A 22,040-nucleotide genomic window follows, 5' to 3' on the forward strand; every position below is an offset into this window, starting at 1 on the left:
CACATGATGGACCGGAAATTCCACCCATCGGTGACCCTGTCATGTGATCGCGGGTCACCTTTGGGTTGGCATGACAGCTAGAGGTCTCCAAAAGACCTCTATGGTTTTGCCATTGCTGGATCCTATGAGCGCTGACAATATGGTCGGCGCTCATAGCAAGTGAGCTACACACAGGAGATCTGGTCATTGCCTCTATGTAGCAGAACCGATAGGGTTATGGCAGCTTCTAATCTCCCATGGACACTATTGAAGCATGCCTGTAGAGACATGGGGAAGTAGTGGGTGCTCCGGTCCGCTAGCCGAAACCACATGGACCAAAGATCGTCCTGCCAAACTCCCGCTGTCATTTTAACGTGGTCAAAATGCTACTCAGACAACACAGGGTGAGGGTAAAACAGTGTGGGCAATGCTTTATTGTACCACAAAACAGGCAGATAACACATTGAACAGTCCCAGCAAAATACCCAAGATGGGGCACATTACAGAGTCTCACCCTCCACTGACCCGCTGGGATAATAGCAGCTGTGACTACAGATCTTCCAGGGTCACTCCCCCACCTGTGGCACACACAGAGAGGAGGTAACGACAAGCGTAGGAAGATGACAATCCAGACAAGGCCAGTTGATCCGAGTATCACAACCTGGCTTCATCTTCCAGGGTCGGTTACTCCACCTGTGGCCCACACACAGAGAGGAGGTGACAACAAGTGTAGGAAGATGGCAGTCCATTGAGTCCATACAAGGTACAAGGCCAATTGATCTGAGGATCACAACCCGTCTCCAAACATATCCATGGTTTATCAATGGTCAATAGAGCAGACCTGTATTCTTCTAACCCAGGCTGAAAACCCCTAGGTTGTTTCCTATAGAATGATAGATCTGTGTCCCTCATAATGTAGCCATGATGTAAAATGTCTGCTGTCCTGTCTCTGGTCCTTTTAGGATGTATGGATGTCTTGGCAGAATCTCTCTGGCTGTCTCTTTACTCTTTATGCAGAGTTATGTAACCTATTTTTAGACTTAACAAGTGTCCCTCATTCAGTATTTACATAAAGGGTAAGAATGGAGATGAGATTATTATAGCATTACTTGATTATTTTAACTATTTGCATAGTTTTTCCCTCTCTGCTTTAGAAGCCAACAAACTGGCTCCATAACACAATGCATAATTAGCATATCAGTAAACATCACCAGTGATCAAGGATAAGCGCACAATAAAAGTCAATATTACCGGCTTACACAAACAAAAGTCTGTTTTCTTGACCAACCAGAAATCAACACTTAAATTTGAAAGCCAACATACAGATAACATTCTATTATTCTTTGTTTGCTAAAAATAGTCGTCTGGTTAATTAACATACAATGCTGTATGTCTTACAATGACAAAAAAGAAAAAAGTGTTTTTAAAAATATATAAAAAAAATATATAAAAGTTCAAATCACCCCCCTTTCACCCCATTCAAAATAAAAAGAAAAGAAAACATATACATATTTGGTATCGATGTGTTCAGAATCACTTGATCTATCACTATAAAAAAGAATTAACCCGATCGCTAAACAGCATAACAAGAAAAAAATCAAAACGCCAGAATTACGTTTTTCTGGTTGCCACAATATTGCATTAAATAACGGGTGTTCAAAAAAAATTGTATCTCCACCAAAATGTCATTAAAAACGTCAGCTCGGCACGTAAAAAATAATCCCTCACCCAACCCAAGATCACGAAAGTCTTAGTTACTCACCGGTTAACGGTATTTTTCGGAGTCCATGACAGCACCACCTGAGAGAGGGGATCCGCCCTTCAGGAACAGGAAACCTACAGATACAAAAGGGCGGCACCTCTCCCACGCATCAGTTGGATTACAGAGCACAGAGGACCACAATGGTTAATAGCATAACTTATATACAATACTATACACGACTATTTAAATTACCCGTGTACGTATAAGAGGCAGGAGTGCACACCCAAAATAGACTAAAAGGGAGGGAATATACGGGTGCTGTCATGGACTCCGAAAAATACCGTTAACCGGTGAGTAACTAAGACTTTATCGGTCGTCCATGACAGCACCACCTGAGAGAATTACAGAGAGTAATAACTATTTAGGGAGGGACTACAGCCTGCAGCACCCTTATACCAAAAGAGAGGTCTGTGGAAGCACCCAGGTCTAGCCTATAATGACTATAAAAGGTGCTCGGAGAGGACCAAGTAGCCGCCTTACATATCTGGTCGATGGAGACTTCTGATCTCTCGGCTCACGAGGTCGCCATGGCTCTGGTGGAATGCGACCTCAGCTTCCCAGGTGGAGACCTGCCTTTTGAAGTGTATGCTACAGAAATTGCTTCTCTAATCCACCTGGCTAGTGTATTTTTTGACACTCTACAACCTTTCCTAGGGCCTTGGTGGGAAATAAATAGGGCATTATCTTTCTTCCAAGGATCGGTAGCTGCCAGATATTCTATGAGGCAATTCCTAACATCCAGGGTATGTAGTTTTTCTTCCTTCTCATTAGCTGGATTAGGGAGGAAGGATGGAAGGACTATTTCCTGAGTCCTATGAAAGTTAGAAACCACTTTAGGTAAGTACGCCGGATCAGGTCTGAGTATTACCCGTCCTAACCTGTATATAAGGAGGACGCCTAAATAATGCCTGGATGTCGCTTACTCTGCGAGCTGAGGTTAGAGCTACCAGGAAGGCTACTTTGAGGGACAGATTTTTAATGGAAGCTGATGAAATAGGTTCGAATGGAGCTTCCGTCATGGCCGTAAGGACTAGATTCAAGTCCCATGGCATGAATCTATCCTTCACTACTGGCCTGGACCTACCTGCTGCCTTAATGAACCTACGGATCCAGTAATTACCTGCGATGTTGCAGCTAAAGAGAGCCCCCAAAGCTGATACTTGTACTTTAAGAGTACTAGTGGAAAGTCCCATATCCAGACCTTTCTGAAGAAACTCTAAGATCTGATTTATTGGAGTTGAACCCCCAGCAACTATTTCAGAGCGCTGCAGGAACTTCTTCCAAATTCTAGCATAGATCCTGGTAGTAATGGCCTTCCTATTCTTAAGTAGGGTGTTAATCAAGTCTGGGGAGAAGTCTTTTTCTTTTAAGAGTGCCCGCTCAAACTCCACGCCGTCAGATGTAGGCCAGCCACCTGAGGGTGGAAGACTGGGCCGTGGGATAGGAGATCCGGGATGTCCGGAAGAACCCAAGGATCGGACACCGACATGGTCCTGAGGCATGAGAACCATGCCCTCCTGGGCAAAAATGGAGCAATGACTATGACCCTTGCTCTGTCTCTCTTGATTTTTCTCAACACCAAGGGTAGTAGCTATAGGGGAGGGAAGGCGTATGCTAGCCTGAAGTCCCGCTTTATCAGAAAGGCATCTACCGCCAGGGGGTTCTCTCTGGGATTTTGGGAGCAGAATAGTCTTAATTTCCTTGGTGGCGAAGAGATCTACCTCTGGCTGTCTCCATTTTTGTATAATCAGGTCGAAGATTGAATTGTTTAGGGACCATTCTCCTTGTTTTAGTAGGTTGCGGCATTTATGTCAACAGGACAAGGGATTCCCAGCCAGTCTCCCATGCCGGTACTGGCCCGGCCTCAAGCTGCTTAACGGCTGCGCTCTGACGAGGGCATGCACATTCAGCTTAGAATGGCTGTTCTGCTAGTTGGAACAACCGTTCTGCCACATTCCTCAGGGGTTTGGAACGAGTCCCACCTTGGTGGTTGACACAAGCCACTGTGACCTAATTGTCGGAGAACACTCGCACATGATGGCCCTGCAGATACATAAGTAACTTCTTAGCTGCCTGCTCTACTGCTGTCAGTTCTTTTCAAATTAGATGACATTTTTATCTGGTGATGGTCCCATAGGCCCTGGACTAGGACTTCACCCATATGAGCCCCCCAACCGGAAGGGCTAGCATCCGTAGTGACTATGGGGGATATGTCACACTCCCAGGGAACCCCTCTGGACAAATTATCCTTTTCTAGCCACCACTCTAGGGACTCCCTTGTGCTGGCTTTGAGTCTGCTACTGCCATGGTGGACCTTATTGCTTTAACTAGCTTGTCCATCTGGTCTAATGGGAAGCAGAATCGGCTTGAGTCTTCATCCGAAGAGGATGAAGTGGAGGCCGGGGAATCCGTGGAGTAATTGTTCCTAGGGGCAGCTGAGGACTCCGACCCTGAGAAACTAAATACTCTCCCCCTAGAAGAGTCCCTTTTAGATAGGGCTTTCATCTCTGTCCCTGTAAGGATGGGGGAGAGTGCAAGGGCCTGTCAGTCTATGCCTGGGCCCCGTCCCTTTCCAACCCCTACCGTCTGTCGCACACATGGCTGACATAGTCTTTTGGGGTGGCCGTCTGGTAAGGGGCAACTACAGAGCGCACATTCCCTGTGCTTCTGTTTTACTGTAGCTTTCCTCCCCTGCGAAACCAGCATAAGGGAACACTGCATCAGGGTACATTCACGGAGATCTCTTACCCATGCAGATGAGGCAGGTACCGGATCACGGAGGGAGGCAGGGGGAATCCTTTAGACTGGAGGAACTTCTGCGGCTCTGCTCACTCGTCCGCTTCCACTCGTATGAGGCTTCACCGAGGCCTCCTTCTGTGGGTGCTCCTGCACGTCCTGCTGCTCTATGGGGGTTCTGTCATCCATCGCTGGGCCTTCAGAAGCACCCCGGCAGCATCACCTCCTGCCCTTTAAGGCCTCCCAGTATCCGGTCAGCAGGGCACTGGCGCGGCACCTCCCCCAGGAACCCTCCCGCGACCTTCCCCCGCATGAACCGTCCCCCCCACCGCCTCGGGTACCGCGCGTCCCCCCGGATCGCGGCGCACACGCGGCGCACACTAGGAAGTCGGCCGGCACCCGACTTCCGGTTTTGGCGTTCCCGGCCCCGCCCCTTCCACCGCGTCACTTCCGCCGCGCGTCAGAGGCCGCGGGAGCGCGCGGAAAGGAGCCGGCACGGCGCCCCCGGCTCCGGTATGCCCGCCGCCCCCATGCGCGCCAGCCTGCGCTTGGCGACCGGACGCAACCGCCGACCTGGCCGGAGGGGGTTTGAGACCGGACCCCGGGGGAAAATGCATCAGGAGGGGCCTGCATACATACCTGGTGCCCGCATTCTGGAGACGGCTGTCCACCGGACCCTTTGCTCCGCCTGCTCTAACCACTGCCGTGGCGACCTACCCAGCCCCACCGTGGCGCTTCCAGGTACCCCGAGCTTGACCGAGGTAGGAGATCCCCCCGCTACCTGAGTCGGTCAGCCGGCCTGGGAATCCCTCGACGACTCCATGATGGACGATCTGAAGGAAGTCCCGTCCTCTAGGAACAGGAAACCAACTGATGCGTGGGAGAGGTGCCGCCCTTTTGTATCTGTAGGTTTCCTGTTCCTGAAGGGCGGATCCCCACTCTCAGGTGGTGCTGTCATGGACGACCGATAAAAATGGAGATGTGACGGGTATTGGAAAATGGCGCAATTCTTTTATACTTTACCTAATAAAGAGTTCTTTTTACCGATAAATGTTTGTTTTGGGTCGATTATTTTCTGTTGGTATTTGGTTTAACCTATAAATCTCCCATATAATATTCTCACCTTGAATTTATCCTATAAAACTCCCATATAATATTCTCACCTTGAATTTATCCTGTAAAACTCCCATATAATATTCTCACCTTGAATTTATCCTATAAAGCTCCCATATAATATTCTCACCTTGAATTTATCCTATAAAACTCCCATATAATATTCTCACCTTGAATTTATCCTATAAAACTCCCATATAATATTCTCACCTTGAATTTATCCTGTAAAACTCCCATATAATATTCTCACCTTGAATTTATCCTATAAAGCTCCCATATAATATTCTCACCTTGAATTTATCCTATAAAACTCCCATATAATATTCTCACCTTGAATTTATCCTATAAAACTCCCATATAATATTCTCACCTTGAATTTATCCTATAAAACTCCCATATAATATTCTCACCTTGAATTTATCCTATAAAACTCCCATATAATATTCTCACCTTGAATTTATCCTGTAAAACTCCCATATAATATTCTCACCTTGAATTTGTCCTCTAAAGCTCCCATATAATATTCTCACCTTGAATTTATCCTATAAAACTCCCATATAATATTCTCACCTTGAATTTATCCTATAAAACTCCCGTATAATATTCTCACCTTGAATTTATCCTATAAAACTCCCATATAATATTCTCACCTTGAATTTATCCTGTAAAACTCCCATATAATATTCTCACCTTGAATTTATCCTATAAAACTCCCATATAATATTCTCACCTTGAATTTATCCTATAAAACTCCCATATAATATTCTCACCTTGAATTTATCCTATAAAACTCCCATATAATATTCTCACCTTGAATTTATCCTATAAAGCTCCCATATAATATTCTCACCTTGAATTTATCCTATAAAACTCCCATATAATATTCTCACCTTGAATTTATCCTGTAAAACTCCCATATAATATTCTCACCTTGAATTTATCCTATAAAGCCCCCATATAATATTCTCACCTTGAATTTATCCTATAAAACTCCCATATAATATTCTCACCTTGAATTTATCCTATAAAACTCCCATATAATATTCTCACCTTGAATTTATCCTATAAAACTCCCATATAATATTCTCACCTTGAATTTATCCTGTAAAACTCCCATATAATATTCTCACCTTGAATTTATCCTATAAAACTCCCATAATATTCTCACCTTGAATTTATCCTATAAAACTCCCATATAATATTCTCACCTTGAATTTATCCTGTAAAACTCCCATATAATATTCTCACCTTGAATTTATCCTATAAAACTCCCATATAATATTCTCATCTTGAATTTATTCTATAAAACTCCCATATAATATTCCATCCTTGAACGCACGCCGCGTGCATCATGTTTTTGTACAATCTGTGAATAATATATATAGGTTCTTCTCATCTGAGTTATTTTTGAAGGTCAACAAAATACGATTTTCCTGTCATTCATTTCTCACACTCTAGGTATAATAATGACTTTTCCCTGTGTGGGATTTTTCATAAAAAGGTTGACAACTAGTTGGACAACCCCTTCTCATTCCTCATGTTTGGTCCTGTTAAAAATAAAAACACTTACACAAACCTCCCATGGTGGCTCCATTTCAGCGGTGTTGGCACTTGTGTTCTTGGGTCTCTTTTGAGGTTTTTACATCATGTGAGCCCTGTGCCCAATCAGCGCTGACGTCACTGTCCCCACCTACGTCCGAAGGAAGGAACAGTGAAGCTGCCGCTGATTGGGTGCAGGGCTCGTGTGATGTGAGAACCTCACATAAGCCTCGGGACAGTGAGTCTCGACACCGCTGAAGTGGAGCCGGCACGCCAGCGGAGTATGAATGTTTTTATCTTAATGAGGCCAAACATGAGGAATGAGTTCACTGAAAAAAAAAATATATACCGTATTTTTTGGACGATAAGACGCACCTAGGTTTTAGAGCAGGAAATTAGGAAAAAAATTAACGCAAAAAATGTGGTCAACTCTGTACTTAATATCCCCTATCCTGGTATATATGGTCCCTTCACTCCCATCCTGATACACATGGCCATCTCATCCTTACCTAGTATGCATGGATCACTCATCCCTATCCTGGCAGGAATGATCGCCCTCATCCCTATGCTAGTATGATAGCCCCATCCCTATCCTGGTGTGCAGGGCCCCCATCCTTATCCTGGTATGCAGGGCCCCCATCTCATCCTAGTATGCAGGGCCCCATCAGAAAATATTAAAAAAAAATTACACTTACCTACCCAGGGCTCCCTCACAGCGTCCTGCTCCGATGCCAGCAATTGTTTTAGGCTATGTGCCCACGCTGCAGAAATGCTGCAAAATTGTCTGCAGCATTTCCACAACTCCCTGCCGTGGGTAAAATGCATGCGGAATTTGCAAGCGTTTTCCGGCAAAACACAAGCATTTTGCAAGCGTTTTTAGCTTCCATAATGCTAGCGCTTTCCAACCGATTTGAAGCATCGCTTGAAAAAGTGATAAACAGGTTGGTCCCACTTGTCAAGCATAGTGCTTGACAAGTGTGACCAACTTTTTACTATTGATGCTGCCTATGCAGCATCAGTAGTAAAAGATAGAATGCTAAAAATAAGAAAAAAATATGTGTATACTTACCCTCTGTTGGCCCCCAAAGTCCTCCCGGTCCTTAGCGACGCTGCCAGCAACTTCCGTTCCCAGGGATGCATTGCGTGAATGACCTCTGATGACGTAGCTGTCACGCAACCGTGACGTCACAAAGGTCATTCGCGCAATGCATCCCTGGGAACAGGAGTTGCTGGCAGCATGGCTGAGGGCCGGGAGGACTCCGGGGGCCGACAGAGGGTAAATATAACCATTTTTTTTTATTTTAATTCTATTTTTTTTTTACAGGAATATGGTACACAGGGCATGGAGGAAAGTCTCCTCCAGACCCTGGGTACCATCCGCACATGAAGCACTCACTTTACGTATAGTGGGCATAGCCACATGTGTAAAGTGAGCGTTTCAATGCAATCCTATAGCAGCGGAATCGCCGAGATTCCGCAAAATTAATGGACATGGTGCGGATTTTACCGCAATGCGATTCCACAGCGAAAAAATCCAAGGCATGGGCACAGCAATTGCGGACTCCCATAGGATTGCATGGGAATGCGTTGTTATAGCGTTATTTGCACAGCTGCCGGAGTGCTCACCGGGACTGTTCATCAGAGATAGCGGTGAGTATTCATTGTTCTTCAGTAGCGCGCAGTGTCAGCCACTGGCTTCCTGCTGCTGCCAGCGGTCACGTGTGCCGCTACATAACAGAAATGAATATTCATTGGATTCATTCATTCATCAGGAGACTATTTGATATTGAACTATATTCAAGCGGGACTAGATGAAGAAAACCCTAAAATCATGTATCATGTTATCCAAAACAGTCAGAAAACTAGCCACATATTGGCAGATCCCAGACCTCACACTATATACTGTGTAAGTTTATAAGCCCCTCCAGTGTCAGGAATAGATAGTATGTGAAAATACCGTATATACCGCTCAGGGAACACTTACCTTTCAGAGATAATTTCCATATTCATACTAAATAATGGCACAGATCCCCCAGACATTATGATTGCACATATCCCTAGTCTGTATAACGATATTGCACTCATTCCCTGACAGACCGCAGCATGGCCATTAGTTAGAAGCTGCTAATGATCTTTGGAGCAGGTAAGTTTTCCCTGAGTGGTACATATTGGGCCGTCTGAAGACTGAGTTTAGTCTAGGACAATTTGTCTGCACTACTAATTAACAGCAGTTACATTACCAAACTAGGGCAGTCCCTATAGGAGAAAAACACAAGAATTATACTGTATTGTCACATACTATCTATTCCTGACACTGGAGGGGCTTATAAACTTACACAGTATATAGTCTGAGGTCTGGGATCTGCCAATATGGGGCTAGTTTTCTGACTGTTTCGGATAATATGATTTTAGTTTTTTTTTGTCTAGTCTCACTTGAATATAGTTCAATATTAAATAGTCTCCTGATGAGTCGCCTTTGGTGAGGACGACGAAACCCATAGAAATGAGAGTCTTGGAGAGTGTGTATACATCACCTCACCCTATGTACTGTACTGAACTGTGGGGTACATGTTTTTTCTTTTAGTCACCTATTGACTAACCTTCAGGGGATGAATTATGGGTATAGTTTTATATTTGGAATTAATAAAACTTAGTTTTATCCTTTTGTCAGCATACATGAGGAATGACAAGAGACAACCCATTTAAGAAGATTCAATTTTGGCTAAAACTATTCCAACATTATGAACACAAAAAAGACTTCTCCCCTATGTGACATCTCTGATGTTTATTAACAGTTGATTTCCAAGTAAAACATTTCCCACATTAAGAAAATGAAAAAGGTTTCTCCTCTGTGTGACTGCTCTGATGTCTAACAAGAAGCGCTTTCTGGTTAAAATATTTCCCACATTAGCAGGAAAAAGGCTTCTCTCCTGTGTGAGTTCCATGGTGATTAACCAATTGTGATTTTCGGTTAAAACATTTCCCACATTCTGAACATGAATATGGCTTCTCTGCTGTGTGAATTCTCTGATGTGCAATAAGAGTTGAATTCTGAGTAAAACATTTCCCACATTCTGAACAGGAAAAAGGCTTCTCCCCTGTATGAGTTCTATGGTGTTCAACCAAATGTGATTTCCGGTTAAAACATTTCCCACATTCTGAACATGAATATGGCTTCTCTGCTGTGTGAATTCTCTGATGTGTAACAAGAGTTGAATTCTGAGTAAAACATTTCCCACATTCTAAACATGAAAAAGGCTTTTCTCCTTTGTGAGTTCTTTGGTGTTCATCAAGATACCATTTCTGGTTAAAACATTTCCCACATTCTGAACAGGAAAAAGGCTTCTCCCCTGTGTGAGATCTATGGTGAATAATAAGAGTCCCTTTGTGCTTAAAACATTTCCCACATTCTGAACAGGAAAAAGGCTTCTCCCCTGAGTGAGTTCTATGGTGAATAATAAGAGTCCCTTTGTGGTTAAAACATTTCCCACATTCTGAACAGGAAAAAGGCTTCTCACCTGTGTGAGTTCTATGGTGATCAACCAATTGTGATTTCCGGTTAAAACATTTCCCACATTCTGAACATGAATATGGCTTCTCTTCTCTGTGAATTCTCTGATGTGTAACAAGACTTGAATTCTGAGTAAAACATTTCCCACATTCTGAACATGAAAAAGGTTTCTCCCCTGTGTGAGTTCTCTGGTGGGCAACAAAATGTGCTTTGTGTGCAAAATATTTCCCACATTCTGAACATGAAAAAGGCTTCTCCCCTGTGTGAGTTCTCTTGTGGGAAAGAAAACATGATTTCTGTCCAAAACATTTCCCACATTCTAAACATGAAAAAGGCTTCTCTCCTGTGTGGATTCTCTGGTGTTCAACACAATGTGATTTATTGTTAAAACATTTCCCACATTCTGAACAGGAAAAAGGCTTCTCCCCTGTGTGAATTCTCTGGTGTTTAACACAATAGGATTTATTATTAAAACATTTCCCACATTCTGAACAGGAAAAAGGCTTCTCCCCTGTGTGAGTTCTCTGGTGTCTATTAAGAACCGATTTCCGATTAAAACATTTCCCACATTCTGAACATGAAAAAGGCTTCTCCCCTGTGTGAGTTCTCTGATGTGCAATAAGATTTGATGTATTTATAAAACTTTTCCCACATTCTGAACATGAAAAAGGCTTCTCTCCTGTGTGGGTTTTTTGGTGTGCATCAAGATTCCCTTTGTGGTTAAAACATTTCCCACATTGTGAACATGAATATGACTTCTTTGCTTTAGGAGCAGTTTTAATGCCTCTTTTGTGACTTTGATTTTCCTTAGTAGTCAATAATGAATCAGAAGATGGGACCTGTTTCATAGGATCAGATGACAGATCTTTGCTGTGAATGGATGATGATATATCTGGAGTAATGGCATTCACTTCATCTGTCAATGGAAAAACAGATAAGGCAGGTTACAGTTAATACAATAGTTAGGGTTACTGTTAGGCTAAAGTAAGGGTTATTGTTAGGGTTACTGTTAGGCTAAAGTCAGACTAAAGTTAGGGTTACTGTTAGGGTTAAATGGTTAAAATGGCCCGTCAGTTTTATAGTGCAGAGGAGGCTTATGCACTTTTATGTTCTGACAGTGAAGAAAGTGCAGTGTCAGATGGCGATGTGGATTTTGAGGGCTTTAGTAGCAGCAACAGTAATAGATCAGAAATGAGCAGTGATTCTGGTCCATCCTCACACACAAGGACCAGTACAACAAAAAGGAGAAATAGCGCTTCTGGAGAAATGTCTCCAACTCAGGGAACAATGCCCAGTACTAGCGCTGTCCCTAGTGCTCTTGCATTGGCGCACACCAATGACAAATTGCACTACAACTTTTGGGGTCCAATTTCTCCTGTTACCCTTTGGAAAAAAAATGGAGGGTGAAAAGATCATTTTTTGTGGAAAAAACATGACTTTTTATTTTCACGGCTCTACGTAATTAACTTCTAAGAAGCACTTGGAAGCTCAAAACGCCCATCACACATTTCCTTGGGGGGGTCTAGTTTCCAAAATGGGGTCACTTGTTGTGGGTTTCCACTGGTTACACACATCAGGGGCTCTCCAAACACGACATGGCAACCACTAATTATTACAGCATATTTTACATTCAAAAAGTTAAATGGCGCTCCTTCCCTTCTCAGCCCTGCAGTGTGCCCAAACAGTAGATTTCCCCCACATATGGGGTATCATCGGCATGCTCAGGAGAAATTGCAAAACAAAATGTATAATCCATTTTCTCCTGTTACCCTTGCGAAAGTAAAAAAAACTAGGTCTAAAGGAAATTTCTTGTTATAGAAATGTTTATTTTTTCCTTCCACATTCCATTCATTCCTGTGAAGCACCTGAAGGGTTAATAATCTTCTTGAATGTGGTTTTGAGCACGTTGAGGGGTGCAGTTTTTTGAATGGTGACACTTTTGGGTATTTTCTGTCATATTGACCCCCCAAACACTTCAAATGTGAGGTGGTCCCTGAAAAAATGGTTTAGTAAATTTTGTTGTAAAAATGAGAAATCGCTGGTCAACTTTTAACCCTTATAATCTCCTAACAAAAGAAAATTGTTTCCAAAATTGTGCTGATGGTAGACATGTGGGAAATGTTAATTTATTAACTATTTTGTGCTATATGACTCTCTGATTTAAGAGCATAAAAAAATGTGAATATTGCAAAATTTTCAAAATTTTTGTCAAGTTTCCTTTTTTTAACAAATAAAGGCAAGTCATATCAAATAAATGTTACCACTATCATAAAGTACAATATGTCACAAGAAAACAGTCTCACAATCACCAGGATTCATTGAAGCATTTTAGAGTTATGACCTCATAGAGTGACACTGGTCAGAGCTGAAAAAATTGGTCACAAAGGCAAAAACAGGCTCTGGCATGAAAGGGTTAATATTTTGTTGCACAACCTTTTGAGGCAATCACTGCGATCAAACGATTCCTGTAACTGTCAATGAGACTTATGTGGTGCTCTGATTACATATTCCTCTGTATTGGCTTATGACAGGTCGCTGATCCCTCACTGACCTGCCCCCATTATTACATAATGCATATAATAGCATTGATATTATTGTTGATAATGCCTATAATATTGTGGCTATTGTGAGGCTTAGAAAAAAAATTACATCCAGCAAATTATCACCGGCGATGGCGGCGCCTGCGTAGTAGCGTCTATAAGAGACTACACTCATCACTGTCCCCAATCTCCTCTTTTTCCTGTACTGATCTGGCTGTTCATCACTACGACACTCTTAGAAGCACCTTTGACCAAGTAGCGCCCCTCACCCTCAGAACTTCCAAACACAGAGTAAAACAACCCTGGCTCACATCGCAAACTCAACTTCTCCAGCGATGCTCTAGGAGTGCTGAACGCCTATGGAGAAAAACCTGCACACCAGAAGACTTCATCCACTTCAAATTTATGTTAAGAACCTATAACGCTGCCCTTTACCTCGCCAAACAGAACTTCTTCACCACCCTGATCTCCTCACTAGCCAACAACCCCAAGAAACATTTTGACACCTTTCACTCCCTCCTCAGGACAAAAGCACAAGCCCCTATCACAGACATTTGTGCTGATGACCTGGCCTCCCACTTTACAGAAAAAATAGATAATATCCATCAGGAAATCTGCACCCAACCACCAAGTGCTGTGATTCCCATGGCTCACTTTCCACATTTGATCCCATCACAGAAGAAGTCTCCAGACTCCTGTCTTCTTCTCGTCCGACTACATGCACGACCGACCTCATTCCCTCACATCTCCTCCAGTCTCTCTCTCCAGTCATCACAACTCACCTAACTACAATCTTTAACCTCTCCTCGGGCATTTTCCCATCCTCCTTCAAACAAGCCATCGTTACTCCATTACTAAAGAAACCCGCTCTCAACCAATCCTGCACTAACTACAGACCAGTCTCCAATCTCCACTTCATCTCTAAACTTTTGCAGCGCCTAGTCTACTCCCGGCTTACCCATTACCTCTCCACTCACTTCCTCCTAGACTCTTCACAGTCCGGCTTCCGCCCCTACATTTGACTTAAAATGCACTCAAAGTGACCAATGACCTTCTGACAGCAAAACGCAATGGTCACCACTCTCTGCTCATTCTTCTCGACCTTTCTGCATCTTTCGACACTGCTGATCACCGTCTCCTACTCTCTAGGCTCCAATCACTGAGCATTTAGGACACTGCTTTCTCCTGGTTCTCTTCCTATCTTTCCGACTGCTCCTTCAGAGTTTTGTTCTCTGGCTCCACGTCATCTCCTCTTCCTCTCAATGTCAGGGTACCTCAGGGCTCAGTCCTTGGCCCTCTTCTCTTCTCCCTCTACACCACCCCAATTGGACAAACCATCAGCAGATTTGTCTTTCAGTAACATCTTTATGCTGATGACACACAATTATACATGTCATCCCCCCACCTTAGCCCCGCTGTACTACAGAACTCCAGTGACTGTCTGTCCGCAGTCTCCAACATCATGTCCGTTCTCTATCTGAAACTCAACCTCTCAAAAACGGAAATTCTTCTGCTCCTGCCGTCTACTAATCTCCCTAAATCTGACATTTCCCTCTCGTGGGTGGCACCATAATAACGCCACGGGAGCAGGTGCGCTGTCTGGGTGTTGTTTGACACCAATCTCTCCTTCACATCCCATATACAATCTCATGCCCGCTATTGCCGCTTACACCTAAAGAACATCTCTAGAATCCGCCTTATCACCATGGAAACAACAAAAACCCTCACTGTAGCATTGATCCACTCCCGCCTGCATTATGGGCAGCATGGTGGCTCAGTGGATAGCAACATCTGTAAGGAGTTTGTATGTTCTCCCTGTGTTTGCGTGGGTTTCCTCCAGGTACTCAGGTTTCCTCCCACATTGCAAAGATAGGGAATTTAGATTGTGAGCCCCATTGGGGACAGTGATGATAATGTGTGCAAACTGTAAAGCGCTGCGGAATATGTTAGCGCTATATAAAAAATAAAGATTATTATTACTGCAATGCTCTATTAATTGGCCTCTCCGTTACTCTACTATCCCCTCTCCAGTCCATCCTTAATGCTGATCTGTCACAGGACAGTGATATCCCACCTGGGACTATTTAATAAAGTTAAAAAAAAAATTAAAAAAAAGTGTTAAAATGATTAAAAAAAAAATTGCCAAATAAATTAGAAAAAAAAAAATATTCCCCCAAATAAATCCATTTTTTGGAAATAAAAAAAAAAAAAAACAATAAAACTACACATATTAGATATCGCCGCGTCCGTAACGACCCGCCCTATAAAACTGTCCCATTAGTTAACCCCTTTAGCGAACCCCTTAAAAAATAAAAAAAAACGAAGCAAAAAATAATGATTTATTATCATACCTCCAAACAAAAAGTGTAATAACGCGCGATCAAAAAGACGCATATAAATATCCATGGTACCGCTGAAAACGTCATCTTGTCCCGCAAAAAACGAGCCGCCACACAGCATCATCAGCGAAAAAATAAAAAAGTTATAGCTCGCAGAATAAAGCGATGCAAAAATAATTATTTTTTATATAAAATAGTTTTCATTGCATAAAACCGACAAAAACATAAAAAAAGACCTAAATGAGGTATCGCTTTAACCGTACTGACCAGAAGAATAAAACCGCTTTATCAATTTTACCGCACGCGGAACGGTGTAAGCGCACTCCCCCAAAAGAAATTCATGAAACGCTGGTTTTTGTTCATTCTGCGTCCCAAAAATCGGAATAAAAAGCGATCAAAAAATGTCATGGCCCGAAAATGGTACCAATAAAAACGTCAACTCGTCCCGCAAAAAATAAGACCTCACATGACTCGGTGGGTCAAAAGACGGAAAAATTATAGCTCTCAATACGTGGTGATGCAAAAACTATTTTTACAATAAAAAGCGTCCTTTAGCGTGCGATAGCTGCCAAATATAAAAACCTCCATAAATAGTAAATCAAACCCCTCGTTATCACCCCCTTAGTTAGGGAAAAATAATAAAATAAAAAAAAAGTATTTATTTCCATTTTTCCATTAGGGTTAGGGCTAGGGGTTAGGGCTAGGGCTGAGATTAGGGTTAGGGGTGTGTTGGGGTTCGGGTTGGAGTTAGAATTGGGGGTTTCCATTGTTTGGGCACATCAGGGGCTCTCCAAATGCAACATGGCGTCTGATCTCAATTCCAGCCAATTCTGAGTTGAAAAAGTCAAATGGTGCTCCTTCCCTTCCAAGCTCTGCCATGCGCCCAAACAGTGTTTTACCCCCACATGTAGGGTATCAGCCTACTCAGGACAAATTGCAAAACAATTTTTGGGGTCCAATTTCTCCTGTTACCCTTAGGAAAATAAAAAATTGGGGGAAAAAATGATTTTTTTATTTTCACGTCCGAGCGTTATAAACTTCTGTGAAGCACTTGGGGGTTCAAAGTGCTCACCACACATCTAGATAAGTTCCGTGGAGGGTCTAGTGTCCAAAATGGGGTCATTTGTGGGGGGTTTCCACTGTTCAGGTACATCAGGGGCTCTCCAAAGGCAACATGACACCCGCAGACCATTCCATCAATGTCTGCATTCCAAAACGTCACTACTTCCCTTCCGAGCCCCGAGGTGTGTCCATACAGTAGTTTTCTCCCACATATGGGGTATCAGCATACTCAGGACAAATTGGACAACACCTTTTGGGGTCCAATTTCTCCTGTTACCCTTGGGAAAATAAAAAAAACGGGGACTAAAAGATCATGTGTGTGGAAAAAATACGAATTTTTTATTTTCACGCCCGGGCGTTATAAACTTCTGTGAAGCACTGGGGGGTTCAAAGTGCTCACCACACATCTAGATAAGTTCCTTGGTGTCATTTGTGGGGGTTTTCCACTGTTTTGGTACATCAGGGGTTTTCCAATCGTGACATGGTGTCCGATCTCAATTCCAGCCAAAAACGTCAAATGGCGCTGCTTCCCTTCCGAGCTCTGCCATGCGCCCAAATAGTGGTTTACCCCCACATGTGGGGTATCAGCGTACTCAGGACAAATTGCACAATAACTTTTAGGGTCCTGTTACCCTTGGGAAAATAAAAATTGGGGTGAAAAGATCATTTTTGTGGAAAAAATATGATTTTTAAATTGTACCGCTGTACATTATAAACTTCTGTAAAGCCCTTGTGGGTTCAAAGTTCTCACCACATATCTAGATAAGTTCCTTAGGGGGTCTAGTTTCCAAAATGGGGTCACTTGCGGGGGGTTTCCACTGTTTAGGTACATCAGGGGCTCTCCAAACGTGACATGGCGTCCGATCTGAATTCCAGCCAATTTTGCATTGAAAAAGTCAAACGGCGCTCCTTCCATTCTGAGCTCTGCCATGCGCCGAAACAGTTATTCCCCCCCCCACCAATCAGGTATCAGCGTACTCAGGACAAATTGCACAATAACTTTTGCAGTCCAATTTCTCCTGTTACCCTTGGTAAAATAAAAAAAATTGAACCTGAAAAAAAGTTAGATGTTCATTTTTTTTTAAATATTCAAAAAAATTCCTGTGACGCACCTAAAGGGTTAATAAACTTCTTGAATGTGGTTTTGAGCACCTTAAGGGGTGCAGTTTTTAGAATGGTGTCACTTTTGGGTATTTTCTATCATATAGACCCCTCAAAGTGGCTTCAAATGTGATGTGTTCCTAAAAATAAAATGGTGTTGTAAAAATGAGAAATCGCTGGTCAACTTTTAACCCTTATAACTTCCTAACAAAAAAAAATTTTGGTTCCAAAATTGTGCTGATGTAAAGTAAACATGTGGGAAATGTTAGTTATCAAGTTTTTTGTGTGCCGTATCTCTGTGATTTAAGGGCATAAAAATTCAAAGTTGGAAAATTGCGAAACTTTCAAAATTTTTGCCAAATTTCCGTTTTTCTCACAAATAAACGCAAGTTATTTGAATGAAATTTTACCACTAACATGAAGTACAATATGTCACGAGAAAACATTGTCAGAATCACCGGGATCCATGGAAGCGTTCCAGAGTTATGACCTCATAAAGGTACAGTGGTCAGAATTGTAAAAATTGGCCCGGTCATGAACGTGCAAACCACCCTTGGGGGTGAAGGGGTTAAAACACATTTGTTCAGAGCGGCCTATCACATTCACTAATCAAAGTCATTGTATGTGTAAGTGTGCGTGTGTATCCCATTCACTATCTCCATCCATCCCTCAATCCCACAAGATGGTTGGACCATCATTGTAAATACACCATTGTAAATACACACCTGTACTCTGTATCTCCCCCACCTCATTGTAGATTGTAAGCTCTCACCAGCAGGGTCGTCTTATTTTGCTTTAATTATTGTATTGTTAACATTGTTACTTATGACTTGTGTTTTGAAACTGTTAAACTGTAAAGCGCTGCGGAATATGTTGGCGCTATATAAAGATTATTATTATTATTATGTAATAATGGGGGGCAGGTCAGTGAGGGATCAGCGACCTGTCATAAGCCAATATAGATGAATATGTAATCAGAGCACCACATAAAGCCCCGCCCACAGCCCCGCCCACAGCCCCGCCCCAGAGCACGAGAATCTCATTAACTGAAAGCTACAAATACAGATTACACAACAGTAAACCAGAGTTGCCCTCATTTATGGTGGACCATTGGAGCTACTATGGATCCTGAGCAGAAGATTAGAGAAATAATATTGCTCCCCATTTCAGGAGAGATTGTGCAGTAATCTGAATTCCTTAGGATCAAAAACAATGTAATTTATGACGTGGAGTGAATCCATGACACCAGGGCTGGAGCCAACACATCTCCTGCAGGCGGGAATAAATGTATATTACAGCCATCAGCCACGCACAGCTTAGAGATCTATCAGGGCACAGGTGGAATGTTTGTCCTGGAGATTATCACAATCCTCCTGGAAGTTAGTTGGTTTTAATACAAATTGAAAAGTCAGGATAAAGGGAAACTCTGCTGTTATTGGACAGAAATTCACACTTGGCCTCACTGCACATTTACTGGTGTCGCTCATAAAAGGGAAGATTGGCCAGAAAGACTGGACCTGGTCTTGTAGGGACCATGAGACATTCAGCAGCACAGAAGGGAGAGAATATTCATCCGATAAGATCTCAGGGATCTAGGAAGCCAACAGCATCATTACCCTCCGCTTTCTCTTACAGGCCCAGCATAAGATTTTTATTCAAGTGATTTCCTATCTTGTCAGCACATTCTACGTACGCTGTCATTTGGCTTTATAGTTACAGAGCTGGGCAGGTAACGGTCAGCGTCTCCTAATGTGAAGGAGAGAATGGCTGATGAAATTATTAACCCTTACATAAGTCAGTTCAGATATGGTGTACCAAGATGGCATCTGTGTCTTCAGACAACACCCTGGAAGGAATCCTTGGAATGCAGAAGCTGAGATACTGGATACCATATATGGAAGTGAAGATGAAATGGACCTATCATAGACTGACACTGGCTACTCAGAAGATTGTGTGACACCCATTTCCTGTCTCTCTGTCATAAGAATAAACTTCAGTTGTGTGCAAGCCTTTGCTGAGAAAGGAGTAGACATCTAACTCTGTGTTCAGTGTGACTCTTGAAGCGCGCACTCGGCCTCTATTGGGTCAGGTACAAGCAATCATATAGATCTCGCTTTAAGGAATCACCCTCACACTAATCCCAGGGGTTAGGCGGATCCTCCAGGTTGTAAGTTCTATAGAAAAGGGCTTTCAATGCCCAAAGTCATTTGAACAGTTTTGGGTGGAGGAGAATGTTGTGGTCTAGAGGCAAAATGGTGATCATGGTAATACGGCAGGACTACCACACCGATAAAGCAGCCACAGCCGGTGACTGAGAGGAATCTGTGATGTCTCTGCATTCAGTGGTTACAACTCACCTGGGTAGTCATATGTGGGAATCTCCTCTTTACACCACTCATCTTCTCTCACATATGTCTCTGTAGTATTAATATGGGTCAGATCTTCACCCTGAAACAAATATTGTAAAAGTCACAGACAGATGGAGAAGTCCCATCTATGATCAGCTCTAATCCTGCCATCTCCACCGTTCTCATTACACAAGTATAAAACATATAATACTGGTAGATACAGCAAGACTGAGCACAAGACCTTCACAGCCGTCTACACATCATAGGGGAGCTCTCCTGACACCTTCTCCATCTACCTGATGATCCTGAGGAACATTGGGATCTTCTTGGTTACAGTCCTGTGGAAGAGGACGGGGACATCTCTCTGGTGTTGTCCTCTTACTGGATAGATCTGGAGGAAACACATACAGGGACTGAATTCATTCTCTACATACAGATAATTATTGGCCGTGTGTATATAGTCCTATTACCTGGAGATGTGAGGGGCTGGGGAACCTCCATTATGACATTCTTGTACAGATCGCTGTGTCCTTCTAAATACTCCCACTCTTCCATGGAGAAATAGACAACGACATCCTGACACCTTATAGGAACCTGACACATACAATCATACCGTCATCCCCCGATCCCTTCATAGCGTTACTGTATAATGTCCCAGCATTCCCAGCAGTGTCACCTCTCCAGTCAGCAGCTCAGTCATCTTGTAGATGAGTTCTAGGATCTTCTGGTCATTGATGTCCTCATGGATCAGGGGTTGAGGTGGAGGCCCCGTGATTGGGCTCAGGGGTCTTCCCCATCCCTCAGACACAGGGTCCTGACAGCGATCACTAGAGGTCTTCCTCACCACTGTGTAATCCTGGTTATGGAGAGACACATGAATAAATCTTACTACAGACATTTCCAGAGTCCTCACCTCTCCAGTTCTGTCCATCTGTTATTCCCATAGATAAGAATGATGTAATGTGAGGTCATCAGAATCTCTCACCTCTCCAGTGAGACGGAAGAGGATCTCTAGGGTGAGGTGCAATATCCTCTCCGCCATCTTGTCTCTGTCCATATCCATCCTTGATGGGTAAATCAGGAAAATTCTCTTTTGTAGAAGATCTTCACTGAGAGGATCCGATATTGTAGAGACCTGAATGAGAAGAAGATGATCCGATGTAACATCATAAGAATCCTGTGTAATAATACAATTACTGGAGATAATAAGAGAAACATATGAGGAGATTTATTATCTTACAGGGTTTAGTTTTCTTCCCTGACATCTACTAATAAAACCTATATATTTAGGCCACAGACAACAAGCAGTTTCCTCCTCGGAGTCGGCAGCTGAACACGTTCCTCATAGACTCATCTTCCATAACGCTAATTCTCGTCTCATTACCGACACTGGAATCGGCATTAGCAATACTGCAGGAGATATTCATTACACGTGACATGAGAAATAACTCCTTCATGATGAGGACGACATCTTCATCTTCTACTACGGCTCTAGAGACAGATTTGGCCAGAGTCGGTCACTGCCTCCATCCCCACCGGCCGTCTATATGAAGGTTTCCCGTCTTCCCCACACTGGAATCTTCTATCACGTTAGATCTCAGCTCTGAGTCACACACAGAAGTTTGAGGCTTTTAGAAAAGATTTTTTGTTTCCACAATCAACGCGGACAGAAATGATTGGATCCCAAAGTCTCCATGTACAGTGATTTATGGGGATTATTTCTGGCCTAAGACTTTCCTATATTACAAGAAAAACTCCAGAAAAAGCCGACATTAAAAAGTTTCTAATGAAAAATTGGCTCCAACAATTCTTGTAAAAAGAAAAACATAAAGCAGAAGACACGTTTTACTATTTTTTAACAAGTGAAACATTTTTTTTTTACAAATTAACTCCTTTTGGAACCATAACATAGATGTACACCGCAGGGACGGCACAGGAGCGGCTGCAACAAAAACCATGGCAGTTTAAAGGGAAGGTGCCATCAAAGCCGGATGTGGCGTTGGCGTGCTT

The 22,040-nt window shown here is 42.9% G+C and overlaps 1 protein-coding gene across 1 annotated transcript; it reads right to left on the reverse strand.

Moving 5' to 3' along the window:
* Positions 1-9,895: 9,895 nt before the first annotated feature.
* Positions 9,896-21,165, reverse strand: LOC141075651 (uncharacterized; the record flags this gene model as incomplete). Its single annotated transcript, XM_073562759.1, has 6 exons — positions 9,896-11,556; positions 20,040-20,130; positions 20,327-20,421; positions 20,501-20,624; positions 20,707-20,886; positions 21,016-21,165. Coding segments are annotated over 6 exons (2,160 nt in total), but the record flags the coding sequence as incomplete, so codon positions are not given.
* Positions 21,166-22,040: the final 875 nt, after the last annotated feature.

Source organism: Dendrobates tinctorius, unplaced genomic scaffold (assembly GCF_039654945.1).
Source record: "Dendrobates tinctorius isolate UK_male_01 unplaced genomic scaffold, ASM3965494v1 ptg000366l, whole genome shotgun sequence".
Lineage (NCBI taxonomy): Eukaryota > Metazoa > Chordata > Amphibia > Anura > Dendrobatidae > Dendrobates > Dendrobates tinctorius.